The sequence below is a fragment of the Elephas maximus genome, chromosome 4 (genome assembly GCF_024166365.1).
Source record: "Elephas maximus indicus isolate mEleMax1 chromosome 4, mEleMax1 primary haplotype, whole genome shotgun sequence".
NCBI lineage: Eukaryota > Metazoa > Chordata > Mammalia > Proboscidea > Elephantidae > Elephas > Elephas maximus.
The window spans coordinates 188,629,850-188,649,855 of record NC_064822.1 but is presented as its reverse complement, the minus strand read 5'-3'; the positions used below and the strand labels follow the sequence as shown (position 1 = coordinate 188,649,855).

The 20,006-nt window shown below is 53.4% G+C and overlaps 1 protein-coding gene across 2 annotated transcripts in view; it reads right to left on the bottom strand.

Annotated features, from left to right (window-relative positions):
* PARVB (parvin beta) overlaps window positions 1-20,006 on the bottom strand; it is a 156,758-nt gene that overhangs the window by 92,509 nt on the left and 44,243 nt on the right. Inside the window, exon 1 of one of the 2 annotated variants that reach the window (XM_049884620.1) lies at window positions 14,473-14,630. The exons of the other annotated variant lie outside the window; for it this stretch is intronic. Within the exon in view, the coding sequence (XP_049740577.1) occupies window position 14,473 (1 nt within the window). The 5' untranslated portion in view covers window positions 14,474-14,630. Of the gene's footprint in view, window positions 1-14,472; window positions 14,631-20,006 lie in introns of those variants that run through there. 2 annotated transcript variants of the gene reach the window in all.

Genomic DNA, 20,006 nt, shown 5'->3' with positions numbered 1-20,006 from the left:
GTCACCTAGTTCTGGGAAAGTGAATGAAGGCTAAGTGTGTGCAAGTACACAGAAGAAAGCGCTAGGAGCCCAGAGGCTGGTCCCAGGAGCACCCTCAGCAGAGTGTGCCCCTTGTGTCGTGCCCTTGGGGAAGCCAGGGGACCTCTTACCTCCTCTCATCCCAACCTAGGCCCCCTTCAGCAGGAGACCATCCTGGACTTGCTCCCTGGCCTCTATTCACCCTGTGGTCAAACAGATCTCAGCCTTCCTTGGGAGAAACCGGCCCCTCCCTCTGCCACTCTCGGGCCTTCTATTTCAGTGGGTCTTGGACCTCAGCCCCAAAGAGAAGCAGCATCCCAGGCCCAAGCCAGTCAGCACAATGCACTCCCAGAGCACAGTCGTGGGTTCAGAGGTGGGAGTGAACTGTTAGAGTGAGTGCACTGGGACTTCAGAGATGCAGAATGAGACAGGTATTCCTGCCCACAGCACCTGGCACAGAAAGGATGCAGGCTGGGGCTGTCCATCATCTCACCACCCCACAGAACCTGAGAGCAAAGGCACCAGGTCAACAGAGCTGAGAGAAGGAGAGAAGAGAGTTTAGTGACACCATCTGTGTGCTGGATCAAGCCTTGCCTGAAGCTGACAACCCCTGGACCTTTACTGGGCTGCACCAGTGAATTTCATTTTGCTCTTAAACCACTATGTCTTCTGTCACGTGCCAGCTGAGAGTCTCATCTGATCCAGCAATCCTGGCCACATCATTCCCTGGGTAGGGCACTGCCACAGCTCCGACCAGCTCCAGGTAAAACCTAGACCCTTAACAGTGGGGCTCAAAGATCTCTCACGAGCTGACCCTTCCTACACATCCAGCTGCAGCACCCACTCTTTCACACGTACCTCCCAATGAGGCCGCTCAAATCATCCATGTTCTGTCCTGCCTCTGCTCCTCGGCCCCAACTACCCCTGCCACCTGAAATGCCCTTCACCTTAAAGCAGTTAACCAGCTGCCGTCAAGACTACTCCGACTCATGGCGCCCCCATGTGTGTCAGAGCAGAACTGTGCTCCGTAGCCTTTTCAGGGGCTGATTTTTCGGAAGTAGATCACCAGACCTCTCTTCTGAGGTGCCCTGGGTGGACTTGAACCTCCAACCATTCAGTGAGCAGCCAAGCACTTTAAAGGGTTGCAGCAGCCAGGAGCCCCGCCCCCCACCTCTTCTGGTTAACTCCACCCCAGCCCCCGGGCCTCCCCACCCCCAGGTCTCCAAGAGCGCCCTATACACATGGGAGCCACAAACCCCATTTCCCCGGGTAGCTGTGGGGTGTCCCATGCCGCTCACACCGAGGGGCACAGACAGGCCGGGTCTTGTTCACAACCACAGGCTCGCATCCTGCACAAAACCTGGCAGGTGAAATAAGAATTCAAAATATATTTGTGGAATGAAGGAATGACCATAAATGTGTTCACTTAGGCAAGATGGAGCTAAGCAGAGAATTTAGGTAAAAGAGATAAAGTCGAAACTGGGAACAGAACGTGCTGCCAAACATTCCACCTCCAGCCACTTAATTGGGTGGAAAAAGCAGGTTTCCATTAAGGCTTGCATTAGCCAGGCAGTCCTGGGTCACCGAGAACCCAATGACAGCAGATGTGGTCACGTGCAGGGCGCAGACGCCAGAGGACACGTTCTGAGCTGTAATTCCGCACGGACTGGAACAAACGGCCCCTGAAGCTACATCCTGAAGCTCCCCTGCTGGCCTGTGCTGCTGGACCAGCCACCTGCTGCAGGTATCCAAAATATAGACCATCGGGACAGGAAAAGAGCTACCCATTTCAGAAAAACTAGGTCCTTTGATTACCAAAGTGGGTGAGATATAAACATAAGAAAAGCTGAAGGTCAGAAGCCGATTGCCTTCGGCAGCGGCACTGGTTTTGTTACACGGCTAATTCACTCGGCCCGGAAAGACGGAGCTTTTCTTCCCCTTCATCCCCAGGTGAGCAGAGAAATGTTAGAGCCTCCGCAAGATGAACTGTCTCGGGGCAGGCGAATAGGATGAAAGATTTCCAGGTGCACACTGAATGTCAGGTTTTCCATATAAAGCAGAAACCAGGGCACAGAGGGGCCACCGGATGGCTGGTCATAAAGGGCTTCTGATCGTGTAGAAGCAGCAGCGATCTGTCCTTCTTGCAGACCGGAAGCCAAGTTGCTCACTTATTCGGCTGACCTCTCGGAATACAGTAAGTAGAATCCTCAGGGGCTAGGCCAGGGCGTCTACGCTAGCCTCGGCCCAGGGGTCTGGGGTCCTGGTTGTTCTTTTCACTCCTCCAGTCCACCTCCCCTGTTATCTCATGACTTGGTGCCCAGAACGTGGAGCCACTGGGTGACTGCGCTGCCCACAAGCCGTCTTCATCCTCCGTGGCCTCCAAAAACAAAGCCCTCTAGGGCTTCCTGCCATCTGGTCCAGCCCACCTTTCTAGAGCCTTCTCCCACTCTTCTGGCTGAGCCCTGACTCCAGCCCTGCCTCCCCAGCCCTCCACGCCTCAGACCCACTGAAGAGCTCAGCGCCACTCTGGGCACCTTCTCACCTCCTGGCCTTTGCTGGCACCAAGCCACCTCTGACAGCACCGTATCCTGAACCTGCCACCAGGTGAGCCAGCACGCCTCACTCCCCAAGTCCCCTGCCAATGCCCCTCTTCCATGTTCCTGTCCAGATGCATCTTCCCCTCCTCCAAACCCCCCTAGCCCAGGGTCAGGGCCAGACAGACAGATGGTGGAGGGCCTGACGGCTTTGAGGGTCATCACAGAAAGGCTGTGTAACCTTGAGAGTGTTCTAACTCTCTAAGTCTTCTACAGTTCTTCACTGAAAGGAGTGATCAGTAGACCTAATTCAGAACCTAACTCATGACAACTGGTGTAATAATGTGATTGTTACGGTTTAGATCGTGTCTCCCAAGTACATATGTTGTAAATCCTAACTAATCCCTGTACCAGCGTTGGAGCCCTGATGGTACGGTGGTTAAGAACTACGGCTTCTTGGATCTACCAGCTGACCCTTGAAAACTCTGTGGGGGCAGTTCTACTCTGTCCTATAGGGTCGCTATGAGTCAAGATCGACTCGATGGCAACGTTTTTTTTTTTTTCTTTTGGATACCTGTGTTAAAAAGCAAAGATGTCACTTTGAGGACTAAGGTGTGATTGATCCAAGCCATAGTATTTTCTTGCTGCATATGCATGTGAAAGCTGGACAGTGAATAAGGAAGACCAAAGAAGAATTGATGCCTTTGAGTTGTGGTGTTGGCGAAGAATACTGAATATACATACCATGGACTGCCAAAAGAATGAACAAATCTGTCTGGGAAGAAGTACAGCCAGAATGCTCCTTTGGACATGCTACCAGGAGGGACCAATCCCTGGAGAAGGACAGCATGATTGGTAAAGCAGATGGTCACCGAAAAAGAGAAAGACCCTCAACTGGATGGACTGACACAGTGGCTGGAACAACGGGCTCGAATACCGGAAGAATTTTGAGGATGGTGCAGGGTGGGGCAGTGTTCCATTCTGCTGTACGAAGGGTGGCTGTGAGTTGGAACTGACTCGTCAGCACCTAACAATAAGAACATGCCCGTGGGATAGGAGCCCTGGTGGCGAAGCGGTTAAGCACGCGACTGCTAACCAAAAAGTCAGCAGTTTGAACCCACCAGCTACTCCTGGGGAGAAAGATGTAGAAGTCTGCTTCCATAAAGATTTTCAGCCTTAGAAACCCTACGGGGCAGTTCTACTCTGTCCTATAGGGTCGCTATGAGTTGGAATTCTATTTGATGGCAATGGTTTTTAGTTGTTTGTTTTTTAATACCTGTGGATACAATCCCATTTGGGAATAGGACTTTGTTACATTAATGAGACCGTATCAGTGTAAACCAAACCAAACCCACTGCTGTCAATTTTAACTCATACTGACCCTACAGGACAGAGTAGAACTGCCCCGTATGGTTTCCAAGGAGCGCCTAGTGGAATCGAACTGCCAATCTTTTGGTTAGCAGCCAAACTCAACCACTATGCCACTAGGGTTTCCAAAAACTGAAAACCTGTTGCTGTAAAGTCGATTCTGACTCATGGTGAGTCTATAAGAAAGAGTAGAACTGCCCCCGTGGGATTTCCACGGAGCCGCTGGCAGATTCGAAATGCCAATCTTTTGGTTAGCAGCCAAGTGTTTAACCGCTGCGCCACCAGGGCGTGCTAACACACTGTACATATCAGCGTAGGGTTGCTTAAACCAATCACCCGTAAGATATAAAAAGAGCTGATTGGGCACAGAGAAGGGAGCACAGATGGAGGGAAGATACTCGCCACGTGAAGATCACCAAGGAACCAAGGAACAGGACAGCAAAGACAAGGGTCTTCCCTCAGAGCCCACACAGAGAGAGCCTTCCCCTAGAGCCGGTGCCCTGAATTAGGACTTCTAGCCTCCTAAACTGTGAGAAAATAATTCTGTTCGTTACAGCCACCCACTTGTGGTATTTCTGTTACAGCAGCACTAGGGAACTAAGACATTGGTGTAGGTTGAGAAGTAGCTGCTCTATAAATGCTGGGTACCTCCCCCTTCCCGTCCCCACTCACCGGCACCCGCTGGGGTTGCAGGGCCGTTCCCATAGCTTGGGGTCATCACTCAATAAGCCCACACAGAGCTCCACGTACCTCGCAAGGCCAGGAGGCACAGCAGAGAACACGCAGCCCCAGCCCCGGGCCTCGCCAAGTTTACAACCCAGGGGTGCTGGGTGTTTGCCTACCGGTAGGTAATAAAATCCTAGAGGGCAGAGGTCATGCCCTGCTCAGCCTGTGTGTGAGGAAGGGACACCTCCAAGATCGCTCATTGGAACGGAGCCTAATCAAGCCTGAGTCCCCAGAGCCTCCCTTACCCGGGGTGCCGAGGCGCAGAGCGGCCTCATCCAGTAGCTGTTCTGGCGACTGAAGGGGCCGCCACGTACACTCAGAGATTCTGAAAGAACTGGGACGATGAAACAGCCACCCAACCGACACATCGAAAACCCCATGGAGCACTGCTCTACCCTGACATGCACGGGGTCACCAGGAGTCAGAGTCGACCCCACGGCAACAAGTTTGGTTTTGTTTTAGGGGTTTATGTCCAAAAGGTGGTGCAGACAGTTAACACACTTAAAAGGTTGGAGGTTCAAGTCCCCGAGAGGTGCCTCAGAAGAAAGGCCTGGTAACCTACTTCTGAAAAATCAGCCACTGACAGCCCCGTCGAACCCAGTTCTACTCTGACACACATCGGGTCGTCATGAGTCAGGGTCGACTCGAGGGCAACTGGTCTGGGGTTTTTTTTTTTTTGGTTCGGTGATCACAGCTGGGCACATGTTCCTGAAGCCAAGCACCTCTGCCCCCCAAAACAGCTGGGCCAGTTATTACACTGCCAATTACTCTGATGCGAGCGCTTGGCCTCCGTGATTTTTGGATGGTGTGTTCCTACCAGTCAATCATGATGGTGTTTACTGCGTTCTTCAAAGTGATTTTAATCGTTGGTGCTAAAAATCTAGTTAATGATAAGGGGGAAATAATCTAGAAGCAGAAGGTGGGGGCGGGGTGTGAAACCCCACAGCAATTCACAATTATCAAAACGCCGACACCATCGGCCCCTCCGAGCCCGGCCGTGTGCCAGCAAGCTGTGCCGCGTGCCACCCCCACCCTCACCCCCTCCGCCCGAGGTGGGGAGGCCGCAGAATCCGCTGATCACTTCCAGCAAAGGGTGAGCGAGGCGGTAACACAGCACTAGAGAAATGCACTTGATAATGAGAAAAGAGAAATAACAGTGGGAGAAAACAAGTCTAGAAAAGAAAGCTCAAAGCAAGTTCAGCCGGCTCCTGCACGGGAGAACTTGTATTCATTGATCCGATCAGTAAAGCCCAAATGCACTCTGCTGAGAAAAACGACGATTAAATCATTAAGTCATTAAAAAATGGGCCCTACTGTGCACCTGACCCAGACGGGCTCTGCCAGAGGGAACTGCAGGTGGAAAACACCGGAGGGACAGCGCCCTCTAGTGTCCTGCCTCCACCTGTACAAGCGAGACGGGACAGAATCTGGCTGCTGGGAGACGAGACGGGCTCCCTCCAGGAGCTGGCAGCAGGGGAGGTGCTTGAAGCCAGCAGCCACCCCTTGTCCTGGCAGCTCTGGAAACTCGAAGAGGCGACACAGCATTTCAACCAAACACAGCTCCATCTATCCCTGAATTTCAACAACATCAAAAGGCCTTCATGGCCCGCAGGGGTCCCGGGGAGAAAGCACCGAAGGAGGGACAGGAGCGAAAGGCACAGGGAGAGCCCCTTCCCGCCCCCAAAAGAGGTCAGGGCCCCCTCGTGCCCTCTCCTTTTCCTTCATCACAGTTTGTCCGTGTGCACTTGTGTTATTACTGGGGTCCTGTCTGCACAAGTTGGTAAGGACAGACGTGTGGCCTGCTTTGTTCACAAACCTCCCAGCTCCCAGCACAGCACCTAGCCTGGTGCGGGTACCCCATAAACACTTGTGAATTCAGAAATTAATGGATGAGTATCCAGGACCTCTAATATTCCTTTCTGGTATTTTTTTTTTTTTTTTTGGAACTCACCTGACCTATCTTCACTCTTTTTTGGATCTCTGTGTTCGAGTGAATGACGGTCCCCTCGAGATGCCCATGTCCCCATCCCTGGAACCTATGGAGTGACTTCACATGGCAGAAGGGATGCTGCAGGTGTGATTTCATGAAGGATCTTGAGGTGGGAGCTTATCCTGGCCCCATGTAAGCCCAGGAGTCCTTACGGGAGGAGGCAGGAGAGTCAGCTCCAGGGGAGAAGGCCATGTGAGGACAGAAGCAGAGAGAGGTGGGAAAATGTTGTGCTGCCAACTTGGAAGACGAAGGACAGGGTCATGAGCCAAGGAATGTAGGCGGCCTGTAGAAGCTGGAAAAGGTAAGGATATGGCTTTGCCCATAGAGCTTCCAGAGGGAATGCAGCCCTGCCCACACCTTCACTTCAGGCCTTCTCACCTCCAGAACTATAAGGGAATAAATTTGTGTTGTCTGAGACGCTGCAGTTGTGCTAATTTGTTACAGAAGTGAGAAGAAACCAATACAGCCTCAGACGGCCCCAGCTACGCCATGTCATTTCAGAAGTCCTGGGACGCTCATTGACCAAGCCAGCCTTTACTGAGCACCTACTCTGTGCTGAACCAAGCCAGCTGTCACCCAGTCGATTCCAACTCCTGGCGCCCCCATGTGTGTCAGAGTAGAACTACGCTCTGCAGGGTTTTCAGAGACTAATTTTTCAGAAGTAGATCGCCAGGCCTTTCTCCCAAGGCACTGCTGGGTGGATTCAATAGTCAACCTTTCGGTTAGCAGCTGAGTGTGTTAACTGTTTGTGCCACCGAAGGAACATGCCAGGCCCTGGGCCACGTGCCCAACAATACAACAGTGACCTGCCCCGCCTCAGTCAGGCAAGCAAAATAAGCATCAAGCACATACACAGGCCAACTCTGGCTCTCACACAGGCCGAGCCTGGCCCACATACACAGGCCCAAGTCTGGCCCACATACATAGGCCCAAGTCTGGCCCACATATACAGGCTGAGCCTGGCCCATGCACAGGCCGAGTCTGACCCACACACACAGGCCGAGTCTGACCCCCACACAGGCCGAGTCTGGCCCACACGCACAGGCCGAGTCTGGCCCACACACACAGGTTGAGTCTGACTCTCACATAGGCCAAGTCTGGCCCACACACACAGGACGAATTTGGCCCACATAAGCAGGTTGGGTCTGGCCCACGCACAGGCCGAGTCTGGCCCACACACACAGGTTGAGTCTGACCCTCACATAGGCCAAGTCTGGCCCACACACACAGGCCGAATTTGGCCCACATAAGCAGGTTGGGTCTGGCCCACACACAGGCTGAGCCTGGCCCACACACAGGCCCAAGTCTGGCCCACACACACAGGCTGAATTTGGCCCACATAAGCAGGTTGGGTCTGGCCCACACACAGGCCGAGTCTGGCCCACACACATAGGCCGAGCCTGGCCCACACACAGGCCGAGTCTGACCTGCACACACAGGCCGAGTCTGACCCACACACACAGGCCGAGCCTGGCCCGCACACACAGACTGAGTCTGACCCACACACACAGGCTGAGCCTGGCCCACACACACAGGTTGAGTCTGACCCTCACACAGGCCAAGTCTGGCCCACACACACAGGCCGAGTTTGGCCCACATACACAGGTTGGGTCTGGCCCACACACAGGCTGAGCCTGGCCCACACACAGGCCCAAGTCTGGCCCACACACACAGGCCGAGCCTGGCCCACACACAGGCCGAGCCTGGCCCACGCACAGGCCGAGTCTGACCTGCACACACAGGCCGAGTCTGACCCGCACACACAGGCCGAGCCTGGCCCGCACACACAGACTGAGTCTGACCCACACACACAGGCCGAGCCTGGCCCACACACATAGGCCGAGCCTGGCCCACACAAAGGCCGAGTCTGACCCACACACAGGCCAAGTCTGGCCCACACACACAGGCCGAGTTTGGCTCACATACGCAGGTTGTGTCTGGCCCACATACAGACCGAGTCTGACCCACACACACAGGCCGAGTCTGACCCCCACACACAGGCCGAGCCTGGCCCACACACAGGCCGAGTCTGACCCACACACACAGGCCGAGTCTGGCCCCCACACACAGGCCAAGTTTGGCCCACATATCATATGTAGGTTGGGTCTGGCCCACACACAGGCCCAAGTCTGGCCCACACACACAGGCCGAGCCTGCCCCACGCACAGGCCGAGCCTGGCCCATGCACAGGCCGAGTCTGACCCCTACACACAGGCCGAGTCTGACCCACACACACAGGCCGAGCCTGGCCCATGCACAGGCCGAGTCTGACACACACACACAGGCCGAGTCTGACCCACACACATAGGCCAAGCCTGGCCCTCACACAGGCCGAGCCTGGCCCACGCACAGGCCGAGTCTGGCCCACACACACAGGTTGAGTCTGACCCTCACACAGGCCAAGTCTGGCCCACACACACAGGCCGAGTTTGGCCCACATACGCAGGTTAGGTCTGGCCCACACACACAGGCCGAGTTTGGCCCACACACACAGGCTGAGTCTGACCCACATACACAGGCCGAGTCTGGCCTCCACACACACAGGCCGAGTCTGGCCCCCACACACACGGCCGAGTCTGGCCCCGACACACACAGGCCGAGTCTGGCCTCCACACACACAGGCCGAGTCTGGCCCACACACACAGGCCGAGTCTGGCCTCCACACACACAGGCCGAGTCTGGCCCACACACACAGGCCGAGTCTGGCCCCTACACACACAGGCCGAGTTTGACCTCCACACACACAGGCCGAGTCTGGTCGACTCTGTGGATAAAAGCACAGCTCTCCCCCAGGCCACCACAGATTGCTCTCTTGATGCTGAGGCTCGTGACACACACACTAAAACAAATAACTCTTTTGTGTGCACAAAGAACAGGGTTTCTGAGCTGGACCAGCACAGCAGCCTCAGGCAGGGAGCCAGGCTCAAAGGCACCTACCCCATCTCCTTGTTGTGGTTGTTAGGTGCTGTCCAGTCAGTTCTGACTCAGAATGACCTTATGCATAAAAGAATGATACACTGCCCAGTCCTGCACCATCCTCACAATCGTCGCTATACTTGAGCCTACTGTTGCAGCCACTGTGCTAATCGGTCTCTTTAAAGGTCTTCCTCTTTTTCTGTGACCCTCTACAGAGTGTCTCCTCACCCTGGCTATTTAATGGGCTCACAGGGAGGAGCTAGGGAGGTGCTCACGGCCTGGCCTTTTCCGCCACAGCCGCCCCCTTCGAGCTTCTCCCTGGCCTGAAGCTTGGCATGTCCCTTTGTCCCTGAGACACCTGACACCTCCCAGGTCTGACAGATGTCACCATCCTCCCAGGTGGCCTTCCAGGTTCTGAGGAGCAGCCCAGCCATTTTCAAATGCCCACAGGGTCCACAGGCCCATCCTCAAGGTCACCTTCCAAGTCACAACAAATAGAAATGCCAGCCCATTTGGCCAAGTCATCGACTGGACTCAGGGGCAGGCATACCGGCTATGGCACACCCTGTCCCAGAGCACACAGGCCACGATAAACAAAAGGACCTTGTGGCAGGAAACCGGGCACCCTCTGCTGCTCCTCTCCTGCTTCTCCTGGGTGCACATCTGCCCTGGCACCACAGCTTGGGGAGAGGCAGGGTGACCACAGATGGATGAGAAGGGGAGCACCTCCCTTCCTGGGGAAGCGCCAGGCAGTGGCAGGTGAGGACGCTGAGGGCCCGGGTAGGCCCCAGGAGCTGCCGGCTGTGACAGCTAGGGGCCAGGTAGAGACAGTAGCAAAGCCAGCCACATGTGCAACCAACACGGTGTGCAACCTGGACAGCTGCTTGCTGCTCAGAGGTTCCACTGACCACAGCCCAAGGGGCCACATGCTACAGGGGTCAACTGAGGCCCTGTCAGCCCAGCTGGCCGTGTGGACAACAGAATGGACAACAGAACGGTCATGCTGCTCAAATGTCTGCTCCTTCCGAGGCCGCCAGGGAGCTGTCCTCTGCTGGAGGTGACCAGCTGCAGGTGACTGGCTCCTTCTCATGCTTCCTTACCCCCCAAATACAGACCCCCCACCCCAAATGTCCCCCCGGTGACTGTTGAATTGTATCCCGCCAAAATGTGTGTCGTAAATCCTAACCCCTATACCTGTAAAGTAGGAGCACTAGTGGCCCAGTGGTTAAGAGCTCGGCTGCTAACCAGTAAGTCAGCAGTTCACATAAACCAGAGACTACGTCAGCCTGAGACCAGAAGAATTAGATGGTGCCCGGCTAGAACCAATGACTGCCCTGACAGGGAACACAACAGGGAACCCCTGAGGGAGCAGGAGAGCAGTGGGATGCAGACCCCAAATTCTCATAAGACCAGACTTAATGGTCTGAGACTAGAAGGACCCCGGAGGTCATGGTCCCCAGACCTTCTGTTAGCCCAAGACAGGAACCATCCCCAAAGCCAATTCTTCAGACAGGGATTGGACTGGACTATGGGATAGAAAATGATACTGGTGAGTGAGCTTCTTGGATCAAGTAGACACATGAGACTACGTGGGCAGCTCCTGTCTGGAGGGGAGATGGGAAGGCAGAGGGGGCCAGAAGTTGGCTGAATGGACACGAAAATAGAGGCGAGAGATGAGCATGCTATCTCATTGGCAGGAGAGCAACTAGGAGTATATAGCAACGTGTATAAAAAGTTTTGTATGAGAGATTGACTTGATTTGTAAACTTTCACTTTAAGCACAATAAAAATAAGAAATAAAAAAAAGGAAGTCGGCAGTTCAAACCCACCAGCTGCTCCTGGGAAACCCCGGGTGGCAGTTCTAGTCTGTCCTATAGGGTTGCTATGAGTTGAAGTTCACTCGACAGCAACGGGTTTGGTTTTTCGTTTGTTTGTTTCTTTACCTGTGAAGGAGCTGGGGTGGCCCAACAGTTAAGTGCTAGGCTGCTCACCAAAAGGTCTTCAGTTCAAACCTACCCCCTGGCTCCAAGGGAGAAAGACTTGGCGATCTGCTTCCATAAGGATTACAGTCAAGGCAGGAGGGGACAGGAAACCTAGGGGACCCAAGGCTGAGAAGGGAGAGTGTTGTCACGTCGTGGAGTTGTTAATCAATGTCATAAAACAATATGTGTACCAACCATTTAATGAGAAGCTAGTTTATTCTGTACGCCTTCATCTAAAGCACAGTTAAAAAAAGAAAAAAAAAGATTACAGCCAAGAAAACCCTATGGGGCAGTTCTACTCTGTCATGTGGGGTCGCCATGAGTCCGAATCCACTGCACACAACAACGACTGTGACAACAACACATACACGGGGCTGTAACCCCATCTGGGAATAAGGCTTTCCTTGTTACGTTAATGAGGGCCTGTTGCTGTAGGGCGTGCCTTAAACCCACCACTTCTGAGACACAAAAGGAGTGGCTCAGGCAGAGAAGCAAGCAAGGACCAACGGGAAGACTGATTCCACCCGGAGACCTGCAAGGAGCAGGAACGGAAGCTGAGAAGGGACAAGGACCTTCGCCCAGAGCCAACAGAGAGCGAAAGCCTTCCCCTAGGGCCCAGCCAACCACCAGAGCAGGTGCCCTGAATTCAGGCTGCTGGTGGCACCTGGCTGCTAACTAAAAGGTCGGCAGTTCTAATCCACCGACAGCACCTTGGAAACCCTGTGGGGCAGCTCTACTCGGTCCTATAGGGTTGCTCCGAGTCAGAGTTGGCTCAACGGCAACGAGTTTGGTTTTTGGTAAACTGTGAGAAAATAAACGTCCGTTCGTTAAAGCCACCCCCTTGTGGTGTTTCTGCTGCAGCAGCACTAGGCAACTAAGACGGTGGTCCTGTCCCAGCACCCCGCTTCCTTCCGGCCCAGAAGTCGGCATAGTCTAGTGCTTGTTTACAGCTTACCGTCTGTGCCCAGTGAACATGACCCCGAGTGCAGGGCCCTGAGTGCCTGCAGAGTCAGCCTGTGGTCTGGCACAGAAAACACAGTAGGCCCTCAAAGGACGGCAGCTGAATAACTGAATGAAACGTGCACCACAGCCATGTCCCCTCCAGGGCTGAGGATGGAATGAGACAGCATTCAAAACGCCCACCTCAGGACAGGCCCTAGGAGGCTCTCGGGGGATGCTCAGCAAGTGGGGGCCAGCGGCTAGGCGTGGCTGGGGGCCCCCAAGGGAGGGAGGCGGCCCCTGGGCCAGCTTGCAGTTGCTCACCTGCTTCCTCCCTTCTGGAGGGATGTTCTTCTCAGGGCTTCCCTCCTCCCTGCCTTCTGCAGGTGGTGAACGTTCCTGTTCCAGGATACCCCCCAAATCAGGACAAGCTTGAGCTAATCCCCCAGCTGCACTGGGCCCAGGACAGCCTCAGGGAAACACTGCTGGGATGCCCCTGGGCCCAGGACCCTTTAAAGTGACTCCATCTCCCACCCTGCACAGGGGTCTGCGGTAGGGGGTGCTGGTCTGGGGTCTAGGGCCAGGAGGGCAAGACCAAGCCAGGCAAGGCTCCATCTTCAGGAGTCAGAGTGTGACCCCTGGGGGAGAGAATGAGGCCAGTAGATTAGAAAGGAGAAGAACAAAGGTGGGTCAGGTAGGGGCGGGCAGGGGCAGGCAGGGTCTCCCCTCCATCAGCCTCCACCCGAGCCGTATCGATTTCTATCCATTCTCCAGGGGAAGAGCCACTTTGCCTGCTTCAGCCGCTTTTATTTTTTTGCCTTTGATGTAAGACTTATTGTCTCTGAAAATCTGCTGTGGAGAAAGCAAGTGCGCTAATAGCCTTCCGCATGTGATTTCCTTAAGCTGGTCCTTGGTCCACTGGCGTCGCCTCTGGAAAAGGCTACAAAGCTACAAAACGCCTGCTCTGAAGAATGTGAAGCTCAAAGTAAACTCAGCCTGGAAGCTCCTTGAGGGGAGGGTTTGCAATTCGTTCATTGGCCAACCTGCACACAGGAGTCCTTTCTTTAAGGGTACACCAGGCAGAACCCCCCGCCCCGTCAAAGTGTGCGTTCTTTACTCCACCAAGGAAGGGAAGGTGCGTTGGTGGGGGGCTTCCTGGCACTAGGAACCAGAGAGCCTGTGAATAACCACCATCTTGCCGGATCTCCAGCAGCTTCTGGGAGACAGCCTTGGAGCAGAGGTTAAGAGCACAAACTGGGGAGCCAGGCTGCTGTTCCCATTCGCTATGTGACCTTGTGCAGGTTACTTGACCTCTCTGGGCTCCAGTGTCCTCAACTCTAAAATAAAGTTATGAGGACTGCATGGGGCACAGCACAGGGAGAGGCTGGAACAGTGCCCAGGACTGTATCGAGCTGTATGGAGAGATATGTCAACCGTCAAAATCAGAGCTAATAATGGCAGAGCTGGGCTCACCCCAGGCCTGCCCAGTGCAAAGTTCCTTCTGCTGTCTGCTGTTCCCCAAAGAAAGAGAGAACAAATCTCTTACCCAGTGGTGACTGCAGAAAAGCCAGGCCCCGGCCAAGAACACTCCAGTTCAAAGGGCCAGACGGAACCCAAAGATCATAAAAGAGAAATCCAACGTATCTGATACCTCCCCCCACAAAAAAATCTTAATTGAACGTGTCCCTGAAAAAGTTCCAACACACCATTCTTCTGGCCCCAAGACACACATGACCCATCAAGGGGCCCAACACACTTTGTTCCAAAAGCTGGACCCCAAGTCCATGTGGGGCACAGCAGGCAGGATAGCAAAGGACGCTCGGTCACCCACTGTTCTAACATCAATGTGCCCCCACCATCCTGAGAAAGCCGAACAGCCACCCCGTGACCCCTTCCGTGTGAAAACAACACCGCTGATAAAAAGCAGAAAGGAACGCAGGGCTGGCCTCGGGTTGACGTCTGCTAAAAATGGGAAGGAAGAAAGTACCAGACAACTCACTGGTCACGAGGGTGGCGGCTGGAGGGGCTTTAGAAACAGGCTGGAGGGGCTTTAGAAACACTCCACGCTATTCCGAAGACGCGTGTGTGGCCGCCGGCACTCGGCAGAGGAGGACACACAGAACGTTCACGTACAGTCACAGGCCGGGCTGCCACCATGACTTGCAATTTGAAGAACAGTCCCCTTTAGGGGACACTGAGGAGGCCACAGAGGGTCAGGCTACCGGAGGACCGGGCTGTCTTTACATGATAGAACAATGCTAACCACAAAATATTATTTCTAGCTTCACTACCAACGGCTTCCTGGTCAACACAAGCAGCTGCCCAGGAAAGCAAACCCACCACACACACAGAAGGAAGGAAGGCTACTTATAAACCCAGAAGAGAAGGCAGGAACGCAAACAGCAACTTATACACCGACGTCCACTGCAGCACTTTTCACAACGCCCAAAGGGTGGAAACAACCACAGTGTCCATCAATGGATGAATGGATACACAAAACATGGTACCCACACAGTGCAGTACTAAAGCCCATTGCCCTGTGAGTCGATTCTGACTCACAGCGACCCTACAGGACAGAGCAGAACTGCCCCACAGGGTTTCCAAGGCTGTAATCTTTAGGGAAGCAGACGGCCCCATCTTTCTCCCAAGAGCAGCTGGTGGATTCGACTTTCGACCTTTAAGTTAGCAGCCGAGAGCACACCCACTGCACCACCAGGGCTCCTTAATGGAATACTACTCAGCCATAAGGAGAAGTGAAGCCCTGATGCAGGCCACAACATAAATGAATCTTGAAAAAATCAGGCTGAACAAAATCCGTCAGTCACAAAAGGACAAGTACTATATAATCTCACTTATATGCAATAATAAGCAAATATATAGAAACCAGCGATTACTAGGGGGAAGGGGGAATTGGTGCTTGGGGGCACTGAGGTTATGTTAACGGCAGTGAGTGATTTGGAAAATGATAGCGAGAACGGTCACGCAATCTGAATACCGTCATCCACGTCACCGAGTCACAGTGTAGAAATTGAGATGGTGTTTGTGTTACATATATTTTCAACTCATTAAAATATGCATACCGGCAGCCCCTGACTTCCGATGGGGCTCTGTCATAAGTCTGTTCTGACGTGAGTTGAATACCTCTTTTTGTTTGTTTTCATTACTATCGTCTTTTGTTATCAGCATCTTTATAAATCTGATCTTTATTTGTCTTTGAACATCTGTGAGTGAACAGCTGAGAATGATAACATCAGTGATTTACGCGCCGCAAAACCGTATGTAGTCCGTGTCACTAACAAAGCCAAACCCGGTGCCGTCGAGCCAATCCGACTCACAGCGACCCTGTACGACACAGTAGAACTGCCCCATAGAGTTTCCAAGGAGCGCCTGGCAGATTCAAACTGCTGACCCTTTGGTTAGCAGCCGTAACACTTAACCACTACACCACCAGGGTTTGCTACCCACAATAAGATGTACAAAAAAAAAAAGGCAGTCGTAAGTGCAGCTCGTCATAACTCAAATATGTCGTAAGTCGGGGACTACCTGTATTTAAAAAAAAAAGCAAGTCGGAAGGAAGGGGGCATCCGTTCCTTGAGATAACTTAAGACTCTCTTAAGGAGTCCTGGTGGAGCAAAAGTTAAGTGCTCAGCTGCTAACCAAAAGGCTGATGGTTCAAATCCACCCTGCAGCTCCTCAGGAGAAAGACCTGACGATCAGCTCCTGTAAAGGTTACAGCCTAGGAAGCCCTATGCGGCAGTTCTACTCTGTCACATGGGGTCGCTATGAGTCAGAACTGGCTCGACGGCACCTAACAACAAGAAGCCACTCTTGGTTCAGGTGAAAATGGAACGACCTAGAGCCTCCGATCTGCGTCTGGGCCAGGAGACGTGGCTCCGGAAGGGGGTGAGTTAGGAGGGGTCTGTTCTCCATCCAGGCTTGGATGGGATGTGACGGTGACCACAGGCATGGTTCCACCCTCCACTGCGTTGCCTGGCTGAGGATGTGTCAGGAGAAGCAAACGCTAACACGCCGAACACTTGTCACCCCGTTTCCAGGACAACCGAAATCAAATACCAGAAACAGAAAGCCTCAGCAAAAGCTGAGAGGAGGTTGGCAGATGAGCTTGCAGTGATCACTGGGTTGAAGAGACCATGGAAGGTTCTAGAAGAGGAGAGGTGTCATGAATTAGAACTACGCCCACCTTTGCCTACAGCTTCTCCCCCTTTTTAGGCCACTGGGTGACAATGCCTGGTTTCTGGGCCAGGCCCAGTCGCCCCACCGCTGTGTGACTGAGGGACCACCTGTCTGTCCATCCATCCTCATCTGTAAAACTGGGGTAATAACAGTACCATCCTGGCAGGGCTGTCATGGGGATAAAATGAGTTTTTACAAAGCCTGTCTTAGCTTGCCAGGGCCACCGTCACAAAAACACCACTAGTGGATGGCTTTTAAAACAGAAATGTATCATCTCACAGTTTGGGAGGCTAAAAGTGGGATCAGGACATGGGCTCCGGGAGAGGGTCCCTCCTTGTGGGTAGCCCCAGCGCTCCTTGGCGTTCCTTGGCTTGTAGCCGGTTCCTTGCATGGTCTCTTCCTCCGTGTGTGGGTCTCACCTTATCTGCGCTCCCTTTGTATAAGACAGGAATTAGGTTTAGGGTTTGCCCTACTGCCATACGGCCCCATTAACATAACAAAAGAACCCCCCTCTTTCTAAACAGGGCCATCTTCACAGGTACAGGGGTTAGGACTTCAACATATCTTTTGGGGGAACACAATTCAATCTGTAAGAATGTCTGACACCCAGGAAGCTCTACTAGTTGTTTTTTATAACAATTATTACCAATACCCGGCTCCCAGTAAGGGGACCTGGTGGCACCACAGTTAAGCACTCGGCTGCTAAGCAAAAGGCTGGCAGTTCAAACCCACTCTGTGCCTCCGAGGGAAAAAGACCTGGCAGCCTGCTCCCGTAAAGATTACAGCCAAGAAAACCCCATGGGGCAGTTCTACTCTGTCTCACGGGGTCGCTATGAGTCGGAATCAACTCGACGTCACCCAACAACAACAGAAGCTCCCAGTGGATCCTTCCCTGAGGTCGACATCTTGCTGGATTAGCCCACCAGTCCCAGGTTTGTTCAAGCAAGCCCGAAAGCCACCAGCGCCCAAACTGGCCCTCCCACTGGCAGGGTGTGTGAGGAGGGGGCTTTGCGGCAGACATGGGGCACACTGGCCTACTCCCAGAGCCCCACCCAGCTCAGGCAGGAAGGACAATCCAGGGCAGCAGCAGCATGGGGTCCCACCTTCCAGTCACCACTTCCCCCCACACTCCACTCCCAGCTAAAAAAAACAAACCCGTTGCTGTTGAGTTGATTCTGACTCATAGCGACCCTAGAGGACAGAGTAGAACAGCTCTCATAGCGACCCTGTACGACAGAGTAGAACTGCTCCAAAGGGTTTTCAAGGAGCACCTGGTGGATTCGAACTGCCGACCTCTTGGTTAGCAGCCAAACTCTTAACCACTACACCATCAGGGTTTCCCCACTTCCCACTAGGTGGGTACAAACCCAGGGTCATGCCAGAAGGCAGGACCACGGTCCACAAAGAGGGAGCCTGGGGGCCGCACAGCGCCCGGTGCCTCCCCACAAGGACAGCGGGGTGAGAGGGGTCTTCCCAGTCCCAGGAGCAGAGGCACCTCTGCTGCCACCACGTCGGTCAAGCAGATGCTGGGGCCAGCGTCCTGCACCTTGGGGACAAACACAACAGGATGCTTCCAGAGGGTTGGTCACAAATGGAAACGGTACAGGGTTTTCAAAAGGAAAACCTCCACGTGCTTAAACAACCCTAAAAGAATGTGGGGCCCTGAGGCTGAACCGGAAAGAGCCAAACCAAGCCCGATTCTGACTCAAGGTGACCCCATGTGTTACAAAGCAGAACTGCTCCACAGGGTTTTCCTGGCTGTCATCTTTATGGGGAAGCCCTAGTGGTGTAGCGGTGAAGTGCCATGACTGTTAACCAAGAGGTCGGCAGTCTGAATCTGCCAGGCGCTCCTTGGAAACTCTATGGGGCAGTTCTACTCTGTCCTGTAGGGTTGCTACGAGTCAGAATTGACTCAAAGGCAGTGGGTTTTTTTGGTAATCTTTATGGAAACAGGTCACCAGGCCTTTCTTCCGTGGCACCGCTGTGTGGGTTGGAACCGCCAACCTTTAGGTTAGTAGCTGAGTGCAGGTGCCACCCAAGGACCGCTCTAACAGCATCCAGCATTTTATTGGTTCACTATGCACTTACTGAGTGTCACTTACCTGCCAGGCACCGAGGAGTCCACGACTATGCCCAAGTTCCAGCCCCTTAAGCGAACTTTTTTAGAATTAATTGCCATTTACAAGGGACTGCGTGTCCACGAGGAGCCCTGGTGGTGCAGTGGTTAAGCACTCAGCTGCTAACCAAAAGGTCAGCGGTGTGAACCCAGCAGCTACTGCACTGGAGAAAGATACGGCAGTCTGCTTCCATGAAGACTGCAGCCTCGGAAACCCTATGGAGCAGCTCTGCTCTGTCCTGTAGGGTCACTATAAGGCGGAGTCGATGCAACAGCAAAGGGTTTGGGCTCTTTTGCACATCCACTACATATGATCCTCGTGGGTGAGGCCATGCCATGGTGGCAGCTCACCAGACTGCTCAAGGTCACGCACAGAATGGCTGCAGACCTTAGACCTAACGCCTTTGCTTTCGCCCAAGGTCACATACCAGTGCTCGTCAGGAGCCAACCCAGATGTTTGCTGTGCACCCCCTGTGTGCCCAGTGCCACCCAGGCTGGGGTCCAGAGGCGAACAAGACAAGGCCCTGCCTTCAAGGCGCTTGCTTGTATCAAAGTGGGAGAAAAGTCAAGAAGTACGCGTTATGGACTGAACGCAGCACTCATCTGTCAGTTTGTCGTGCTGCCGTGGCTTGTGTGTTGCTGTGACACTGGAAGCTTTGCCACTGGTATTTCAAATACCAGCAGGGTCACCCACGGTGGATAGGTTTCAGTGCAGCGTCCAGACTAAGACTAGGAAGAAAGGCCTGGCAATCTGTTTCCAAAAATTAGCCAATGAAAACCTCAGAGTCACAACAGAATATTCGTCTGATATAAAGAAAAAAGAAAAAAAAAATTTTTTCTTTATAGTGCTGGAGAGGCCCTGGTGGCACAATGGCTAAGCGCTTGGCTGCTAACCAAAAGGTCGACAGTTCAAATCCACCAGCCGCTCCCTGGAAACCCTAAGGCGCAGGTCTACTCTGTCCTACAGGGTCGCTATGAGTCGGAATTGACTCGATGGCAACCGGTAAGGGTTTACAGTGCTGCAAGATGAGCCCCTAGGTTGGAAGGCACCACAAAACAGCTGGAACGATAGACTCAAACATGCCAACGGCCATGACGATAGTGCAGAATCCAGTCATGTTTCACTCTGTGATACATAGGGTCGCCATGAGTCAGCGCCAACTTGATGGTGACCAGCAATAACAACATGGATTGAATTATGCCCTCCAAAAAGATCGAGTGGA